Source organism: Vanellus vanellus (assembly GCF_965231255.1).
Source record: "Vanellus vanellus genome assembly, chromosome: 5".
In the NCBI taxonomy this organism is placed as follows: domain Eukaryota; kingdom Metazoa; phylum Chordata; class Aves; order Charadriiformes; family Charadriidae; genus Vanellus; species Vanellus vanellus.
The window spans coordinates 8,982,322-9,003,188 of record NC_138910.1 but is presented as its reverse complement, the minus strand read 5'-3'; the positions used below and the strand labels follow the sequence as shown (position 1 = coordinate 9,003,188).

The window sequence follows — 20,867 nt, the reverse complement described above, 5'->3', positions numbered from 1 at the left end:
GCAAATAAAGTAATGTGAATTCCACGTTTTTTTTTGTTGTTTTTTTTTTTTTTTCAAAAAATTGAGACAGCAATAAAATCCAGTGAAAAACATAATTGTGTACCTATCACATGACTCTGACATGTAGTCCTTGTCATGGTGTCCTCCTCTTCTTCTTGCAGGTTTTCTGTGACTACTTTAGCCTGTACATAGTACAACAACAAAAGTAAAGAACATCTGTGACTGTTTATATCGCTTCATGATAACTACAAAATATTTTTTCAGAAATAAACCAAAGTTACAGGGCAGATAAGAGTGGAAGTATATAGCCTGTCTCATTCTATGAATGATATCTGAGGATAACAACTTTTAACTTCATTCAAAGTCACGGTATGCAGCAGTCCAAAAATACCCTTGGAAGATGCAATTCCTCAAAAGGAAAAGTCATTTTCTGCATTAAAAAAATATATATATAAAAAGAATTATGTTCAGGTCTCCTGACCGCTTATTTGTTTCCCTCCAGAAATACCATGTTTCAGATTCTATGCTAAAAGGAACGTGAACTTAATATGTGATGTGGTATCTCTATAGTTCACTTCGCAAACACTGAACTTCGGTGGTTTTGTTTCCACTTCTGTTTAAAAGCATTTTTTAGCTGAACGGAGAGAAAAACTTCATTTAAGAATGCAGTTCACACTAAGAGCTTGTACGTGTTATTCAAGTATGTGTTATTCAAATCCCCGAGATACTTTATGTTTTAGATGAAGGCATATTTTTGCATTTTCTGCACTCCTATTTCCAAAGTGCATATGTAATCTGAGTATCTTCCTAGCGTACAGTGAACCCCCCCTCCATTACATGCCATCAGAGGCCATAATTCAGATCCAGGGACATATATTTCTGCCACGCTATATAAATCAAACAGGAATGAAGATACTTTTAAGGGTGATGAGAGGAGGGAAGCCAGCACTGCAGAAAACAATACTTTCAATATCTCAGAGATCTTAAATTATTTGTTAATGACTCTCTGCTGTTTTGAACCACATACAGCACATTCACAGTAACATTAAATATGTTCTCCAATCTAAACTAGTAGAATTTATCATCATTTGCATGACATATCTTTGATCATAGTATATATTCTGCTTGCCTGGCTTACACAAGTAGCCCTATTGACCTCCTGTGACTAGCCTCAGTAAGACATGAAAGACTCGCTCTCTAAATTTATAAAAGCGCATTTATAATCTCTTAATCCCAGAGATTTGATGACGTCTTTTTTCTTCTGAAATGAGGCTCTTCAGGCTATGGAAAATGAAGAGGAGAGTATGTGATCATTTGGCATCGAGTTATGGGTAAGACAATTTCTCACATTTGCATACTGCATGGTGGTCTGTGGCTTGCTGCTGATATGACATTTCACAATATGAGGATAGATCTCTGGGTATTCCCCAAACGCACAGACCACAGACAGACACTGCTATACAAAACTCCTGGTGTCTTGATTTTGGTGCCGTGCTTCCACCTCACAAATAAAGCCCATGGCTTTTCTAAATTACGCTGGGCTGTAATAAAATCACAAAGATGAAATGAAGCAGTGCAGCGCAAAAATGATTGTATCTCACCTTAAGCTCCAGCCAAGGACATGAAAAAGTATTGGAGAATGTGGAATATCCTTGGTGTGGGCTAAAGTATTATGTATTTCTGTTGGCTGGCCTTTAGAGCAAAGTGCTTTTTTGATGAACACTAACGGGAAGCGTATCCCTCTGAAGGTGAATGCACAAGGCCACCACTGGTGGAACATTGCTTTTTCCATAAATTCAGTGGCAGTCCAGCAATAACATTCTTTGCATGAACAGAAATCAGAGGTAATTGGTGCATATGTTATGGCATAATAGTGCCCCAAGTCTTTACCTGGCACATCATAAGAGAAGAGATTTAACCATCAAAAATTAAATAGGCTTTAAAGGAAAAACTGTCTAGAAAATTAGTGTTAAAAAACGTTATGGCCAGGATTTAAAGAACCAGAATATATATAATATGCAGTTTTGAAATACAGCAGCTTCTGCACTGCACCCATATGACTAAATATACTCTGCATTGTCCCAAAAAGAAAAGAAATCTTCTCAGTTCAGGGATTTTGAAAAGATTTATGTTGTTTTCTCCAAAAGCATTCATATTGGGTTTTTACAAGTAAAAAAATGCACAACATGCCATTCTACTGGATGTGACTGATTTCGGTAACAGCTATTTCCCAGTCCTTTGCAATCTACTTCAAAGTAGGCAGATGTCAAAGAATAACTGGAAACGATAGTAATAAGATGCATGAACTTTGAATTTAAAGACTTTCCCTTGTTTTTCTTGTAGAAGTTTGGAGGACAAGATGAAATATCACATACTGTGGAATCTTAAGGTATATCTCTTTCATAAGTTAGCAGCATTAAGAACTGTAAGTACGTTTTTAATCTCGTTATTCTAGATGCCCTCAGTCTTTTGGCACTAGATATTTCTTTCAGGAATTAAGTGCCACAAAAAACACAATATGAAACTCACAACAATGAAGCATATAATGTAACTTAATCTTCAAAAACAATAAAAAAAATACTTTGATTCCCAGTGAACAAAAGAATGTACGGTATGGGACATGTAATGCCTTTTCCCCATGGCAAACGTATAATTAGCATTTCTCCATTATTTATGTATATTAAGGACAATCGTTGTAGTTCATCGATAAAACAAAGTGTGTTTCTTGAAGATATACTTAAAGTCCTACATGACTATTATTGCTGCGTTTAGAAAGACTTCACAAAATGACAGACAAAAAGCACAGCAAATTATTGCAGCATTAGAAAATAAGTTAGAAAGAAATTGTAGAAGCAACGTGTAGAGTTTTTTGTACTTCTGTACAGTGAAGATATACCCTAAGCTGTCAGGACCATATTAAATGGGGCATAGTTAAACTGAGTGGCTCTGATAAGGGGCTCTGCTTTGCTATCAAAGTTCTAGATCAGTTGGATTGAATTTCCTGCATATTGCACATTTCCAGACTTTCATTCTCTCTCTTTCCTTTCAGTGACACTACAAGGACAGCCTTAGATATGCTTATAATTTGTGGTTTTATAATGCAGGAGACATCTACATTTTCAAAGAAGAGATGATACCACAGGAGTTAGGAGGAAAAAGTTTTCCAACACATTCATTCTGCATATGTTCCCCATAAGTTTTAAAAAATGACCTTGCAGACGTTCTTAGGAAAGACATCTGCATTAATGTAAAAAAACATTTGCCTGAAGTTGAAACCAGGTGGGGGATACTTTAACTTTAAGCACCCTGAAGACCAGTACTTAGCTAAGAGTTTTTCCAGTTCCTATTATGAAGCTTTTTGAAATTTGTTTTACCCTTGAAACACATCCCAAAGAATTTGTATTTCAAAATCTCTCAGATGAAATAGTTGCATGTGCTGTACTTCAAGAACTCAGCTTTATCAGAACAACAAAAATAATACACTCAACTCATGTTCAGTATTATATTTGGCACAAGTTTTTAGACTATTTTGTGAAAATTGTGATTATTGTTAATAATCATCATAATAATACGGTCAAGACCACTATCAGGAATGAGAAAAGAATGCTCATCGAGTTAAAGCATCTCTGTTCTCCTGATGCTTCAACTTTAAAACATCTTGGGAAAGGCCCTTGCTGGGCAAGAAATTGTCCACTAAATTCTAAGGTTAATTATTAGAAGCTTCACAAAGAAGGGCACCCATTAAATCTGACTTTAGGCTACAATCCAAGACTCTGTGTGTATGCTTCTTGATGCAGAAAACTTAGCCACTCGCATAACCTTTCAAGAACCAGAATCTAGGAGCTAACAGAAAATAAAATTGTTTTTCTTCTAAATTGCAGCTTTCCTACTCGCTGGGTAAATTTCCTACTCGCTGGTAAAAGTATCAAGTATAGTTAATACCTTATTGAAGCATAACACTAACTACAGGGCATTAACAGGAAGATCGTACAAAGACAGACATGGGTCAAATGTATGTTTTTGCTTTTGAAAGACTACCTGTTAAGTGACAAATATTCCCAAACGTCGTTGAATACTTTGCCTTTTCCCTGCCAGCACTGCACTTTTCGGGCTTATTGATTTCTATAACGTTCAGAGGAATGTTTAACACTGGCATGCAATTTTCAGGGAAAGAGGAAAAAATAATAAAAAAAAAGAAAATGGTCTTATTATTTCACCGTAGTAAGTATGATTATAGCATCATTGTGCATATATCTCCACTGGAATTGAATTGCCAGCAGAAGCATTAGAATCTTCATGACTAGCTGTATAACCTGGCCTACAGTCAAGCTGCCAACTTTTGTATTAATTCACAACTCTCTAGCTACACAAAATCTTTCTATCATATATAAACACTTATTATCCTGTTTGTCTGTACTGGCAATAAGGAACACATCCAGAAGTTAAAAAGAAGGTAATAATGTTTTCATGTACTAAAGCACTTACCAGGGTCTGATTCTGCATTTCCGTATCAGCTTTTGTGTTGCTGTTTTTCTTGTGGTTTCCTTGAGAGCTGATAGAGTTGCCGTGAAGAGAGGAGCCCTGGGAGCTGCCCTTCGACACACTCCTGTAGGAAACATTATTTGATCCACTTTCTGTCTGCTGAGCTGCTTTCTTATCAGCTCTGCAGGTAGAGAGTGATTCCTCTGATAAATTACATTGCCCTTCTTCAATCACTCTACTTTTCCATTCCTTTAATGTTTAAAGTAACCTCTCTGTATCTTTCTGTCTCTAGACCTTTGAGTGATAAATGTTTCTAACTAGCCTTGATCAAATCTGTCACTTGCAATTTCAGGTAGTATATCAATTTAGTCTTTCACATATAATGATTTATATTATATTTGGGACTGCTGTGGGGCAATCGTGCAAACACAGTATAGCAACTGCCAAGTTCTTCTGTGACCAAAGGTTGTGATGGTTAGAAATGTAGTTAATTCTGACTAGTTACCAAATATATGTTTTCTGGTTACCATTCACGAAGATGGAATACATTAAAACATGTACTTAATATCCTCTATCTTCACACACCATCTGCCTAGATTCTTGATTTCTGGAATCATTTGAATTTCTATCAACTTGGATGTAACTTGCCATTCTTTAATTTCAGAGGCCATTGGTTTGGTTAACAAAGTATCATGAACAAAATTATCAACTTGTTATTCATGTTTTTTTCCCTGTAGAGATTAAAGTCCTGGTAGGGTACCTACTGATTGCTACTATTCATTCTTAGTCTAAACAGAACGTACATCGAACTTAGCATCTGAGCATCTGTAAAGCTACAGTGTGCAACAACACATCCCAAATTCTGTTCCAGAGTTTTACCTGTTCAAAAGCTCTTTCATAAAACTGTCTTTTGGGGAGTATGTAGCTGTGGTGGAACCTTTGACTTGTTCACACTCAATCTCAGCCGGTGTGTCTTGTGAAGGTTTCATAATTTTGCTCTCCATGGCATCAGCTAAAATGTCACCGTTGTCTGTCTTCCTGTTAATTTCATTTTCTATTTCACAGTGTTGTTCAGTTTTCTTTTTTTCTTTTCTTCTCTCTAATTTTGCCTGCTTAATTCCAAATCCTGAAACTTTTGCATCTTTTTTTTCTACCTTTGTTTTAGGAACATCAGTTTTCCTGCTACTCAGTGCTGGGAGCTTACTCTTTCGAAAGCCAAACCAACTAGCGATAGAGGGCCCAGTCTTTTGTTTAGTCTCCCCAGTGGGAGATCTGGTTTGTCCCTGACCCTTTTGCACATTTTCTTGGATGCATAACATGACTTTCTCCTCTATTGTAGGTTGTAGAGCTGGTGAACTCAAAACATCAGTAACCTTCTCCGAGGCTTCCGCTAACTTTAAACACATTTGCTGTCTTCGTGACTTTGTTGCTTCCAGTTTATGGGGACACTTCATTCCATCCGAGCTTTGAAATGATGAAATTTGCTTGGAAGATACAGTAGCTGACACTTCTAACTCCAATTCTGCTGGCAGAACACCTTTTTTACTTAGAGCTTCATGTTTAAAACTTTCAGCGCTTTTCTCACTCTGAACAGATAGACTGCACACATCCTTCTGAGAAAATGGTTTGTTTCCATCACATTTTGAAGTGTTGTGAAACAAGTCTACTTTTGCAGATGATCTGAAGGGCAGTTTGCTTGGGCTTCCATGCTGGCTATTGCAACTACTCATATTTCCAAGAGAACCTTGTCTAGAATAAGAATTTTCTGTGGTTTTAGGAGTATATGAAACAGTCTCTGGTGTCATTGCTGACCCAGGAATGCCCTTGACTTGAAGTCCTTCCATGGCTGAGTTCTGCCTTGTTAGAGAATTTCCTCTATCAGAAGTGTTTGTAATTATCTGAGTCCGTACTTTTCCAAGACCTTCTGTCACAGGGGCAGATGGCTTTTCCCCTGTATGAATGCTAAAACTCTGACTACGAGCTTTTGCTCCGTTCATGCCCAGAGCTGGCTTCAAGTGCGACTTGCTGCTAGAAGAAACGGATCTCTTAACTAATTTGTTTTCTAATCCATCTACTCTGTCTACCACCAAGTTGCCGTTTTCATGTGAATGAGGTGATGCTGTATCCATACTAAGTCCCAAAGTAAAATTATTTTTTACTTCAGTATCAGACATAGAGTCTTTTAATTCAGCATCTGTTGCACCTCTAGTGGTTACACTTACAGATTCATTTTGCTTGTTCTTACTGGAACTCACATTACTTTTGGAAGCTGCATTTATACTGTCTTTTTCCTGCTTCCCTGGTACAGTAGAGCTCTTTCGGAGAAGTTGAGGAGACTTGACAAATAATTTCAGTCCTACAGGGAGACGGGTTTTCATTCCTTTCTCATTAGAGTTTTGGGTAGCATGTACAGTGTCACTACCATGAAACAGGGTTGACAGTGGGGAATTGTTTACCTGAGACAGCAAAGGCTCACTTGTGCTTGTTGTATGACACTGAGGAGTTGCGGGGAGAATGTTTGGCATCTTTTGTGGCTGATCCACCCTACTGGAAATATCCTTTTTGCTGGAATATGAGTTTTTTTGTGAAGAAGTTGTTTCCAATGACGGACAACCTAGAGAAAAAGACCTGGCTGTTGGAAAATCTGTGCTGGAAAATTCACGATTCCTGTGGAGACCCAGCTGATTAGGGCTTTTTGGGCAGGCTTGCTTTGTGGAAACTTTCAAAAGTCCTTGGCATGCACTATGGGGTTGCTGAGATACGCATTTATTTTGCATAATTGCTTCTGCATTTTCTTGAAGGTAAGATAATTCAATTTTGGCCCCGGAAGATACATTTTTTGCTTGCATTTCATGACTAGAATGATTATGAAAGCCAGAGTTCACAGTTCCTTTTAATGGTGATGATTTCAGGATATTTTTTGCTGTTTCACTGGGACCAGCTCCTCCTAACTTTACCGGTACAGGTGGTGAATGAGCATAATTAGGCCGAATCAACAGGGATGTTGACCTGCCTGGAGGAACTGGTGGGGATGGCGATCGGGCTTCTACAGTTTCTAAATCACAATGGAAGTCTCTGGTTGGAGGTTCTCCGTAGTCACTGGGCTCTATAAGGTGCTGAGGCAAAAGCGGTGATGCTGGACTCTGACTCTTTGGATACTTTGACCCGTCGCCTCTGCCTGGCCGTTTCAAGCTGGGCAGGAGGTGGGTAGGGGGCTCTGGAACCTGCAAGTCAACTTTTGAGTCAAAATTACGAGGTGGACTTTGTGCCTTTTTGAATCTTGAAAGTTTTACAGGTGGAAGAGCGGGTGATTTTTCAAGGGTTGCAGGGCCCACTGGTTGAGCTACAGGTGTCTCCTCACTCTCTGTCATCACAGTTTTTTGTGGAGAAAATTTACCTCTGCTGGGTATTTTGGTCAAGTTTGGCTTTTGATTGATTCCTGCATGCACAGTGGAGCTTGAACCGGTCTTGTATGATACATCATACACTGGCTTCACTAGTTTTTGTCGAGGAGTATTTTGCAGCGTCACTCTTCCACAGAGTGAAGATTCACTGCAGGTCATGGGGACAACTGTATTTTTATTCCCCGTATTATCTTCAAGAGGCTGTTCCTCGGTTTCATCTTCAGGTCCTTCTAAAGCAGTGTAGTTTCTAGCATTGGTTCCTGTCTGCAAATCAGTTAACCCCTGAGGTATAAGTTCAGTATATTCTGGACTGGACCTAGTTTGTGGCTGGTTGATTGAAATCTCATTTCTTGTTACAGTGACAACTCCAGTTTGATGTGAGCTGAATTCAATAGGCTCACCATCCTCAGCATCAAATATTACAGTAATGCACTCTTCAGAAGAAGTCTTTTTTATAACCTTTTGTTGTTTAATGAAATTACATGTCTTTGGCCTAATGTCTGAGTGAGCAGATATGTGTTTTTCCCCTTTGTCAGTAGATACAAACTGAGAATTCTCCGTGACTTTGAGCATGTCAGAGTTCTTTGTGTACTTCTCAGTAAAAGGAGTTGCTAATAAATCTGATGGACTTTTCTCATCACTGCTTTCTATATGCAATTCATCCAAGGCTTCAGTGTCATCAGTATCTGAAAGCTGAAAATTAAGGTCCTTCCAACCTGTATTAGCGTGACTTTGATTTAACTGTAACTCAGGCAGCTTTGCTCTGGTGCGGGATTTTACTTCTGCCTGAAACCCACTGACAAAACTAGTCAATTTTTCGGGTCTTTCCTTTGAATTAAAATATGAACTTCTTTCTGGCAAATGTTTCCTATTAGGATCCCAGTCAAACAGACTGTCAGAAACACTGTGAGTTAATTTGTTACAATAGGTCCTGCAGTCTTTGCTTGGTACTTCCTGCAGCAACAGTAAGGATGCAGAGTCATCATCGGCATCATCATGAGAATCTGAATCATAAGAGAAAGTTTTGTTACGTCCAATGCAAATACTTCCTATTTCCATTGGCTTACAATGAGTCTGTTCATTATGGCTGCCACATTTAACTCCAGGGGAATATATTCCTTCATTAGAGTTCATGCAATCTTTGTAACCCCATTTTGATATTACTGAAGGTGATTCAAGTAATATTTTTTGCTTCTGTAATTTCTTCAACCCTTCTAAGATGTGGTTTTCCTTGATACGAGTTGGAGGTAGATCATCTGCAGGACTTGAGAGGTTGCTTGGGAGTGAAGAACCAATGCTTATTCTTTTATCCCAGCTCATGGATGACTGTTAAAACAAAATAAAATTCACATATTACTCAAAAATGCTGTTAATAAAAAGTGTTACCATTTTAGTAAAGAGATTTAGGAGCTGCACAGAGCATTACATTTCATCCATTGCTATTAATAGCAATGTTCTTTTTTAATAAAGGATTTCATAGTGGTGTGAAGGCTGCAGCACACTTAAAACCTGTAGGAAGAACAATATGAATGGAAGGATTAAGATAAAGAAGAAGAACAATTTGGATTGTGAAAGACAGAATAAATGTCAGAATAAATGAGGAAACTGTGAGCAAATTAGAGTGATAAAGGAATTGTTAAAAAAAAACTAAAAGGGGGGAGAATGAGAAGGAGGGAGTCATCAGGGAGAGAAACCTTACTGAGTTTAGTGACTACTGTTTGAAATATAAAAGAGAGAAGAAAGTGAAAAAAAATTCTGAAATAGGCAGCTTTTCAATTAATCTTGTTTCAGATGAATTTAAGGTAATAAATGAAGAAAATTAATTTGATTTACCCTTTTGCTGCATGTCTTTCCATCATTCCAAGTGTAGGAGGAACCACTGGAATATTCGCTGCAAGCACTTGAGAGGGAGAGCTCACTGCTACTGCAGCTGCTCCGGGGATACAAGCGGCTAGGACCTGTCATATTTAATTGACTCTGGCATTTCAAGACAGGTATACTGGATTTCACATTCTGCTGGCATTCCTAAAATACGAGAAGAAATAGAAATATCTTATGGGTGGAAAATGATCATTTAACTTCCCCTTGGTTAAGAAGAACAACGAAAAAGCAAGCAAGCTACTTACACCTTCCTGTTACGCCATTAGCATCTGCTGAGTTTAACACAGAGAACTAAATTAAAAATTGCTAACATTTTCATTTGTCGGGGGGAGATTCCACAATCCTCCATCTTTTCTTCTTTATTCTCGAACCAATATTCTGCTCTTCTTTTCCTAAAGTTTATTCTGAGTCTATTTGAATTATGCTTTGTACATAAGCAGCCGGCTCCAGTAAGATACAGAAAACAAAGTTATAAGAATACAAGTACATCTTGACAACTGCATTATAGCCCTACAATGTAACAGATGAGGCTGTACACCCTGGACAAGGTAAATTAATTTAGTATCCCAACCAGAATGTCCACTGAGAATGGAATCTCTCCATTACAGTCTAATTTTGGTTTCCTATCTAGTTCAAAGCTTTGTCTAAGAAACTCTCTGACGTAGGACAATCCATCTTTGTGTCGCTCACAGACAGCTGAAGCCTCTTGCTTATGCAATTTATTGACACTTTATGGCTGCCTTTAGTACTTGTGTAGTTATCGCCCCTCTCCAAATGCAATTTCAGCTGACTGTGACTAAGTGCCAGCTTTGAGGAAGAGAGTAATGAAGAGCAGATAGCACTTTAGGTAAAATATTAAACCTCTGTAGGAGTATCTAGGATGCCTTTAATTTGTTTTCAAACTAATACTCTTGTGCCTAACAGTGGTAGAGCTTCTTTAATGTTAAGTGCCTGCACCATTCTGTTATGCTATTCTCCAGTTTCCTAACAGAATCAGACATCTTTTTAATTACCAGGAACACCAGACAGAGTGACATGACTGTTTCATAAAACTTTGCTTTGGATTTCATTAAGGCAGAACATAATTGTGCAAGCTCAAACAATATTTACTGATTTCTATATGTAGATATAACCCAAATTAAATTTGTTTAGATGAAAATTTTACATTTATGTTCAGGAAGACACAAGAAATCTGAAGTTATACAATCCACAAAACAATTATCAAAACTGTACATGCAGTAGACACAGCTTCTTCATGCAGACCTCTGGAAAAATGTTCGGTTTGTAGACGCTTCTTATACACTAACATGTTTGTTAGACTTCTACTAATTTCTTCCATTTATTCCCTCATGTCCTTCCATTTATTACTACTAGGGTTGAACCTTTTTTCAGTTAAATGGGAGAGAGCAGAATCTTTACTGCTGAGGAGTTCATCAGTACCGCTGTTCATTGCTCAACTGACATAATAATGTTCTGTTTTTGACAAACGTAACTACAGGGCAAATCATTATTCTCTGTCACAGGCAAAACCTATGAATGGGAAAATCATTTAGAGGTAGCAAGAGCACATTTCACCTCTGGGAGTTATTGGTACATGTTCTCCTAGGAAGTCAAATGGATGCAGGAGGAATAGCCTTTAAATTCACTGGCTCTGGGAAGAACACATCTTTCAGCATCAGAGGCAGGCTGATGCCTATGTTTTTGGCTCTGAAACAGACTTTCTCGCTTTGTTGAGATAAATTACTCTTTATTGCTGACATCGTGGTTCCCATGGGAGACCCTCTCTCATCAGCTTCCTCAGCTATGACGGCGTCATTCCCTGTAACATTGACTGTACAGGGGCCAATGGCAGCATCTGCTTGTCCTGGCTATTTCCTTGCCTTTCAGCTGTGGCATTGGGAAAACATGTCGTGTCAAATTTCTGCCCTTTATACTAGGCTATGTCCCAGTCATCATAGTGTTTAAGGGAAAGATGCCTGTAAAATCCTTTCCTATAAGAATCTCCTGTAGGAGAAAAGAGGAGGTCGCAGCATAGCGACAAGTACTGCCTTCCCCTCCTGTCATCTTCAGCTAGTCTGAGAGCCTTTCCATCCCCTCACTTTGTTTCTTTTGCACCTAAAGAGAGGAGAAAGGCATTTGGTTGTACCGTTCTAGCAATGGGAAAAATGGAGATATCTAAGCAAAGCAAAAGTACAGTATATTACTGTAATCATCTTTATTGTTTGAGATGGGAAAATGTGCAAAAAAATATTATGCCATTACAGATTCTGAAGTAGGGTATCTACCCAATTTCTAGGTTGCATTCCGATCACTAAAGAGCGAGTGGATTTTTCTCCTGTGATTTGCCTTAATTCTCTAAATTATCTGAGAAAGTACCTTGAATAGTATGTTTATGATGTGTTAATTAAATATATTCAACTTGCATATGGGTCTATTAACTGACATGGTGAAATTTTAATTTTTTGTAATCATGACTCTTAAGTCATTACCTTTAACGTAATTAGCGTCAAAAGGCCTCAATGTAGTATTACGAGTTAAATACATAATTTTTGCTAGAAATCACAGAAAACTGAAAGATCAGGCTATTAAAGACACAAAACTTTATATTCAAAAAACCTAACCTGAAGGCTTAATCACATATAATGCAAAGGGTCATTAGCATTTTTGTGAACCTTTGAAACAATGCATTTTCATTAAAGTATGCATTACAAAGGCGATTACATTTTTGTTGACACTACTATACTTCAAGATCAAAGGCACACACAGGTTCAATGTTCTGTTCTTGTCCTCTTTGTTTCCCTCGATCTTTATGTGACTTTTGTTTTTTAAGCTACTTTTCTCTTTGACAATGAAACATGAAAGCCACACTGGTTAGTGTTTTGCCAAATAAGCACAAAGCTAACCCCATCTGAAAAAAAAAAAAAGTAGAGCCCATGAATTTTTAAAAGTTCATACATAATATATCATAAAAGTAGGATGAATAATACGGTGTATGGGCTTTAATAAAAAGCTCCTTGACCATTTCTCAGAGATTCTGAGATGTAATCAATACCCAAAAAGGTATCTTGGGGACATTGCTAAGATTTACGCTTTTTTGCACAGAGTGACACTATCAACTTACTATATCAACTGAGGACACAATATTGAATTTCAGAGAACAGAGGGAAGAAGAAGTATTGTTATCTGCCTCAACAGTGTTTCAATTCAGAGATCAGCATTATGGTTCATCCCTGACATCAGACTTGAGAGGCGAAAAGGAGGGCTCCAAGTGAGGGGTACAAGGACAGTACAAAAACTCACATGAATCTGAGCATCAAGAGTTCGGCATTGCATCAGGCTTCTGTTTCGTTCTACTTCTGAAAGCAAATCCCCAGATGAGAGGTCCAAGATGCGTGAATGGAGTTTCTAGGGGGGACAGAAGGGAATGAGCAAAGCATAAGCATTTGTCAAATATGCAGCAGATCAGCATTTTTTAAATTTCAAACTCTGCCGTTAAATTTCAAGGGAAATGAAGAGCCCGAGGTAAAAGAGGATTTGTTCTAATTTCAAATGTTGCTCTTTGTGCTTAGTTTGTCCGAGACTTCTTGTCTGCAGAACAGATCATTCTTCATCCAAAACAAACTCTACTTTTTCTTCTAGTCACTGTTTAGCAACTTATCATTACTTCACATGCAACAATGACAAACGACCACAAGTCCCACCATTATCCACAGAGTTTGACAGGTTTCAGGAAAAAAGCATAAAAATGAACTACAAAATTAACATTTATAAATCAATCAACATGTTAATGTTGTTTTATTTACGAGCTGTTATACCTTGAGTGAATGATTGCAAAAGTGACCCTATTTTTAAACAGCATTGATCTGCTGAAGGCCTCCTTTGCACACATTTTAACTCAAAGTCATTAATGTCATCTGTTAGGAACAATTAATGTGAATAGAAAATAATTGCATCAGGGAACTAGGGACTCAGAGGATTTTGTGCATTAATATTCACATGCTGTTCGATTATATACACAGTTCTTTTTTTCAGTTTTGCTTGGAAGGATGGCTAAGCTTGTGCCTTTTCCTCCATGTTCACCTGTATACTAATTACTAACACTTTCAGTGTGTATTAAGCCTGATTTGTTTTAATTGCAGTTTCAATAAAATCCATGATTTATGTGAATGCCCTGGCCGATGACTTCAAAAGAAGAAATATCTGCAGTCTTGTCAGTCATTGGACCAACATAGCATGTAACAGGCAGTATGGATCTGACTCACAGTCCACTGAAATCAATGAAAAAGGACTTTAAAAAAAAACCCTGAAACAAAAAGAATTTGGATCAGGCTCTTTTCATTTTCCCATTATTTCTCCAGGCTCGCAACCTGAGAGAACACATCTACCTCCTCCTTAGCACCGGGGTGCTCAGCTTGGAGGAACAAACGGTGCAGACCCTGCCAGGGCGCTCTGCCAGGGCAACCCTGTGAAGGATTCGAACCACGGAGCCTTCTCGAGGCTGCATGAGTGGCCCATCAACCTGTCCATCCAAAAAGCCTGGTCAAAGAGGAAAAAAGAATCTGTAGACACAAAGGCCCTTCCACACTGTGCAGTAGTAGTAATGGTAAGACAGTTCTTTGCAGAGCCCTGAAATATCACTCACGCAGTATCTAATGTCCAGCTCCTCCCCAGCCCGCTCTCTTGGCACCTGCTGCAGAAATTAATCTGCTAGAGAACAAAGCAGGTGGCCATTCCTACAGCCTCTGTTATCTACATGCCATGCTTCAGACATCTATTCCAGTTTCGAAAACTACTAATTATAAATTTGGGAGTAATTTATCAAGAGTTACATATTCATCCAGGTTTCTTCATGAGTTATTATTATCTGTTGCAGATAGATTATGGAAAATATTTTCAATGACCAATATTCCGTATAAACATATTTTGTCCCATATAGTGTTGAATAGATTAAAATGCTACAAGAACTCAGTATCCGAAACACTTTTCATTATAAATATTAACTGTATTGAGGCTATGTGTTTTTTAACATCAGTGATGCCCATCGCCTATTCAGTTATTCAGTGTGCACCCTTTAAAGTGTTATTACTAAAGCTAATGTCACGTGTTTGTTCAAGATTTAAGCTCCAGGTAAAATGCCTTCCCAAACTCAGAGATTTACTGACTTACTACACGTGTTATTCTTTACAATAATTCCAACTACATTGTTGAACTACCGGAGAATACCAGTTTTCAGAACCAGAAGACACCGATGTTAAGAACAAGTGGCGTACTTGCTCTTTGCAGAGGAATTAATTACTTTCTCCAGTGAAACCAGCCACCTGATTTTTGCTTCCACAGATTTTTTTGCGGAAGTTACTATAGCCAGATTAGAGATGATGACTGGGGACATCTGAGATGGATGAACATTTACAGATGAACTTTTATTTTCACAGAAAAAAGTATCCTAGAAATAGTGCTATAGGATTTTTACAGTTGTAAAATTGTCTTCCCATTTTTCCAGCAAGGTGTTCTGAATACTTCATTACTTAAATGGGAACATATATGCATCCCAATAACGGAAACTAAATATACCCCTATAATGTCATCCAGTGAAATTTAGTGTGCTGCTGTTATTGTCCATATCAGACATAAGAGCAGACATCAGCCCAACTGAAACAGGGAGAAAACAGAAATAATTTTTGGTCAGTGATAAGACGTAGCCCAGCAGAGCATGCTGTAAATGACTCGGAGTTACAGGGGTCCCTCCACGCTGGCTCAGTGACCAGAAGGGCTGCACACGGGTCATGCTGTGTTTGAATCATCTTTGCCAGCGTTAAACTCTGTGACTCTATAAAACTATAATAACAAAGGTGAATCAGCAGACTAAAATGATTAGCAAAGAAGGAAAGCGTGTTCTCAAGATGTATAATGTGATTATATTTCTGTATCAAACAAGAGATCATCACATTGGGAATATTCTCCCCCACACATATGCAAATAAACTAGCAGACACACAGCCAGCACAATGACTAGCATTAACAAACAGCATAACAAAGTTTGAGATCATTAATTAAATATAGTCACAAAGCACTGAAGCAAGTCATCCAATTACAAAAGAAAAATGATAAGAAAATTGTTTTTCTTTCATTTATTTTTTCTTTTTCCTTCTCCATTTTATAATTCAAAAATGGGAAAAACTCTATTTGTTAAAAAAACCCTCATTAATGATCCATTTAAAATCAAGTAACAGATTGTGCTAACAATGTATCTTGATTCTGATTTCTTCTCAGATACACAAAGTGTACTGTGTCCTTTATGGTTATTTTCAGATGACAGTCACATAACTAGATCAAGGAGTTACTGCTGCCTTGAAAATTGTACAATATTAAAATCACTGTTGATGTTATCACGACGCAATGCAACAAAAGGTAGACCACAGCACAGAAGGACTTCCACGGAAAAGATCATATCAGTTTAAATAAATACTTAAATATGAAACCAAGGAGTTACAACCATAAATCCAAGTCACCCGCCCATTTGTTGGTGCCGTATATAATGACAAGGGGAAACCGGACAACATTTGTACATGGTGGGGAATGTCTGGGCCTTTCTGAACAGAGGAAACCATCAGCAACACTGGATTGCAGAACAGAAAACCCTTATGGAAGTGAATACAGCATGGGCTGGGACAGCTTGCTTGGAAATTACCCTGTGGCGAGTACTGCTGGGGCAGGTGCGGATCGAAAAGCTCATAGCATCTTCTCTAGACTGGACCCACGTCTCTACAGAAAGCGGGTGCTCAGAGGTCCAGAGGCCAGGGCAGAGCAGAAGGGGCCTCTCTGTGGCTGCCTGTGACCAGCAGCAGAAAAGCTCCTCCTTCACCCGTGAGATTGATCCAGAAAAGGCCGTGCCCTTTGGTGGCTCAATGTCAAGATTAACTCTCGTAACCCACATAAAAAATAAAAACAAAGTAATTGATGATTTAGGTGGAAACCTATTATATCAAGTGCAATAGGAAATACAATTATCTGGCAGGCAGATAACCAATCCATCAAATAGCAGGCAAGTTCCCCCTCCCCCCAGCAGCATCCCTACTAAGGCTTTCTAGGAAGATAAAAGGCGGCTACTACCCGCTGGCATGAGGCAATATTACAGAGAGACCCCCCTAACCATTGTGCCTCTTGACTGTATCTGTGCAGAATATCTATCAGTTCCCATCCACTTTCTGAAACGTCTAATGGCCTGCAGCATTGCCAGAACAATTTTCAATGAATTATGCCAAACTGTACACAGCTCTCCAATATTGGATGAGTTAATTGCTATTAAATCAATTGGCTTTGCTTTTCTCACATGAGCCAAAGTCCATCACTCACAAGAAAGAAATTCTCTCCCTAGGTTCTAAGGAGACATTTTCATCCTGGTGTTCTGTGCCAGAGCTGTAAATGTTTGTTCGGTGTGCGTGGTCTCCTCCCATCTCTGCTGTTATCTCGGGCATCACAAACCTGAACAGGCATAGTCTGGACCGCTCTCCTATATAACCTGACCGTTGTAATCGGACTGGCAGGGAACACCTTTTCTGCAGCCTTCACACCACTCATTTTTAATAATTCTCTGCACAAACAACATTCTGGATAAGTCCACCAGTCTGATTCTACCCCTGTCGTACCAAATGAGTTAAGTCTTAGTAACTCTACCAAAAACCCGCAAAAAAAAAAATGTGCAACAGAAGAAGAGTGCCGGTATGGTGATCTCTATAGGTGTGATAGAGGGTCATGAAAGACAAAAGCTCTTTCTAGCTGACTTTTTTTTCACAGTCATCTGACCTGTCTCACTCTTCCCGTTCCCTTGTTCATCTTTAACTGTTACATCCACCAGAAGCAGAGTGCAGCTATGAATTAATCACACTTATGATAAGCTTCAGTTTCAAAGGTCTTACAGAAATAGTACTCTTTCCTACATTTCCATTACACCATAGCAGACCAACAAACGAAAAAAATATGATTAGGTATGCAGTTTACGTAACATTAGTTTATGCAGAAATATAATCTGTCATGAAACTAAATCTTAATTTTTTTTAGTCCTTAGATACATTGCAGAGGGTATGTTCAGGTGGAGATGAGAGAACATCCTTCACCCATTCCATCAGAAGTTACATAGATTAAGAATATGCACTATTAAAAATATGAAGTGTGAACTTTTCTTACCGTAAATAGTCTGAAATAAAGGACAAAGTTAAGTATAAGGAAAAAATAATAAAACCTCTGAAAGTAGAAATAGATTTTGCATTTAGACAAACCAGAGTTTGTAAAACATATGCTTTTGACATATGGTAATTCTGCTTTCTAAAGAGAGCAGAACAAGTGGTTGTCAACAGAAAACCGTCAAATAGGAAGCAAAAGTGAAAGCTGCAAAAAGATGTTTCCATTTTATCTAATTCTAATAATCACTAACATAGGAAATATACTTGCAATTGTATACTGTGCACATACAGCAATCCCTGATGGTTTATTGTATATAATTGATGTAATGAAAATAAAATTATAATAATTTTTTCAGCTCTTGAAAGTTACATATTGAATAGAAAATTCAGAATTATGTCCTACTTTCCTACTATTCACTTTCTATAAACAGAACTTCATGGCCATCACTGTTTAACTTTCTAGTAAATTCTAGAAAATTATTCTTTCCATTTTCACAGTTTATAATAGCAATAGCAATTGCTATCCTGAGCACTTTACACTAGTTAACCAGCTTGGTTAGGAGCTTTCCTTCATCTTTCCAGCTGCTTACTGCATGTGAAGAAAGGCAGCTTCCCAGTAGAGTTATTGTGCATGGTATATGCCGTCCCAGATTCCTTTTTATACCTATATCCTTCAGGGTAATTTCAAGGACATTTCACTGTGGAAGTAGCCATGCTTTTTCCCTTCTAATTCTCTAATAATTTTCTTTGCAAACATCATTTATCCTAACAGTGTGAAGTTAGGATGTGGCTGTGGCTTCTGACTCTCTGAAAGCTCAACATGAGCCAGCAATGTGTGATCACAGCCCAGAAGGCCAACAGTATCCTGGGCTGCATCAAAAGAAGTGCGGCCAGCAGGTCAAAGGAGGTGATTCTGCCCCTCTACTCCACTCTCGTGAGACCCCACCTGGAGTACTGCATCCAGCTCTGAAGTCCCCAACAGAAGAAGGACATGGACCTGCTGGAGCGTGTCCAGAGGAGGGCCACGAGGATGATCCAGGGCTAGAGCACCTCTCCTATGAGGAGAGGCTGAAAGAGTTGGGACTTTTCAGCCTGGAGAAGAGAAGGCTCTGGGGAGATCTTATTGCAGCCTTCCAGTCCCTAAAGGGGGCCTACAGGAGAGCTGGGGAAGGACTTTTTACTAGGGCATGTAGTGATAGGATGAGGGGGAATGGCTTTAAACTAGAAGAGGGCAGGTTCAGATTGAACATTAGGAAGAAGTTTTTCACTGTGAGGGTGGTGAGGCACTGGCACAGGTTGCCCAGAGAGGTTGTTGAGGCCCCATCCCTGGAGGTGTTCCAGGCCAGGCTGGATGTGGCCTTGGGCAACCTGGTCTAGTGGGAGGTGTCCCTGTCTACGGCAGGGGGGTTGGAACTCGATGATCTTCAAGGTCCTTTCCAACCTAAACCATTCTATGATTCTATGACTGTGGCTGTTTCTTATAAATATTTCAGACTAACATAAGTTAGTCTAGCATTCTGGTGGTTCAGCTGCAAAATACAATGTATTTTTAAGAAGCATTCCTGTACTTTTTACCATTTTTCAGCACTGTCTTTACATGAAATAAGGTCCCCTATGCACAATCATATTCTTGTATTTCTGCCCAGAAGTGAACAGTTAATAATGTGATTTTTTTTTTGGTGCCAGTTCTGGGAAGAAAACATGGCCTTATCTTATAAGCTACATAGAAACATCCATATAGGTGTACATCTCTCCAGATTTTCATAAGTGCGTTAAAAAGAGACCAAGTTTTAAAGGATGATGAAATAAGAAAACAACTGTTATTCCTAGGGGGGGAAACAAAGTTCAGCATTTTCATAGGAAAAACACTAGGTTCAGATACTAACTTTCCTTGCTCTCAGTATTAGGGTAGCATTCTGAGTCCATGTTCACTTTCAGTGGTGGTAACATGACAGCTCGACAATTCTTCTGGATTTAGATCTTTTGTTTATAACATTTGTTACATGTTTATAGGTAAAACATACAGGTTGGACTATACGAGATTATTTTGAACACGGAACTTCTGCCTGTAAAGCTAATGCATCACTCTAAGCTATTTTTTCTACTTCTCTGTTGCTACAGGTACCATTTCCAGCAGACCAAGCTGTTAATGAAGATATTTGATATTTGGCAAAAGGGTGTAACATGAAATGTTATACAGCTCAGTCTGGATCAGGCAAAGCAACTCAGAAGTCCGATACCCCACTGTATTTAGTATGACCATGTATGTTGTCTTTGATATTTAATATTCTGTTCTTTCTTAAGGTCTGTCTGACAGGATAACTACAATTAGTTTGCCCTCTATGTTGCTGCTAGGGTTCTCAACAGCTGTTTCGCAGGAGATTTACCACTACAGCTGATTTGATTTATTTTTGATGGGAAGAGGGGGTTAATACACAGTAAGTGAACCCCAGGATAACTCTTACAGTGGTACGAGCAAGCAGTTGGAAACTATTATTTATCGGTCTTACCTACAGCTTTGTAAAATACAGGAAACAATTACAAACATGCAGTGGTAACAGGAGGAGGAGTATATACATAAAATGACTAAAATGAATATTAAAGGATTAACTGTAAAATACATTGCCATAAGCTAAATCAGTTCTTAGTACAAAAAAGAAAGTTTCCAGCTATTCCAGAAATTTCAAGTCAAGTGGATCTCAGTTTTCCATTAATGTAATAAAAATACTTCCGTGAAAGTTCTAATTTGATATTTTCCATTTGGTTTTGTAGTTTTTCCCTCCTACTAGGCTGACTTTGCTAAAAAAACTAGAAGCCTGGTGATAGTGAAGATGCTAGACTTGAAATTGAAACCCAGTATTAATAGTGGTTTGTCATTTTTGCTGGCAAATCCTCCAGGCAAGTTTACTGAGACTTAACTG

The 20,867-nt window shown here is 38.4% G+C and overlaps 1 protein-coding gene across 1 annotated transcript in view; it reads right to left on the bottom strand.

Moving 5' to 3' along the window:
• NCKAP5 (NCK associated protein 5) overlaps positions 1–20,867 on the bottom strand; it is a gene marked incomplete at both ends in the record, with an annotated part of 382,055 nt that overhangs the window by 53,987 nt on the left and 307,201 nt on the right. Inside the window, 5 exons of the mRNA XM_082484353.1 lie at positions 104–182; positions 4,486–4,663; positions 5,362–9,212; positions 9,720–9,911; positions 13,068–13,172. Of these exons, the coding sequence (XP_082340479.1) occupies positions 104–182; positions 4,486–4,663; positions 5,362–9,212; positions 9,720–9,911; positions 13,068–13,172 (4,405 nt within the window). The remainder of the gene's footprint in view (positions 1–103; positions 183–4,485; positions 4,664–5,361; positions 9,213–9,719; positions 9,912–13,067; positions 13,173–20,867) is intronic.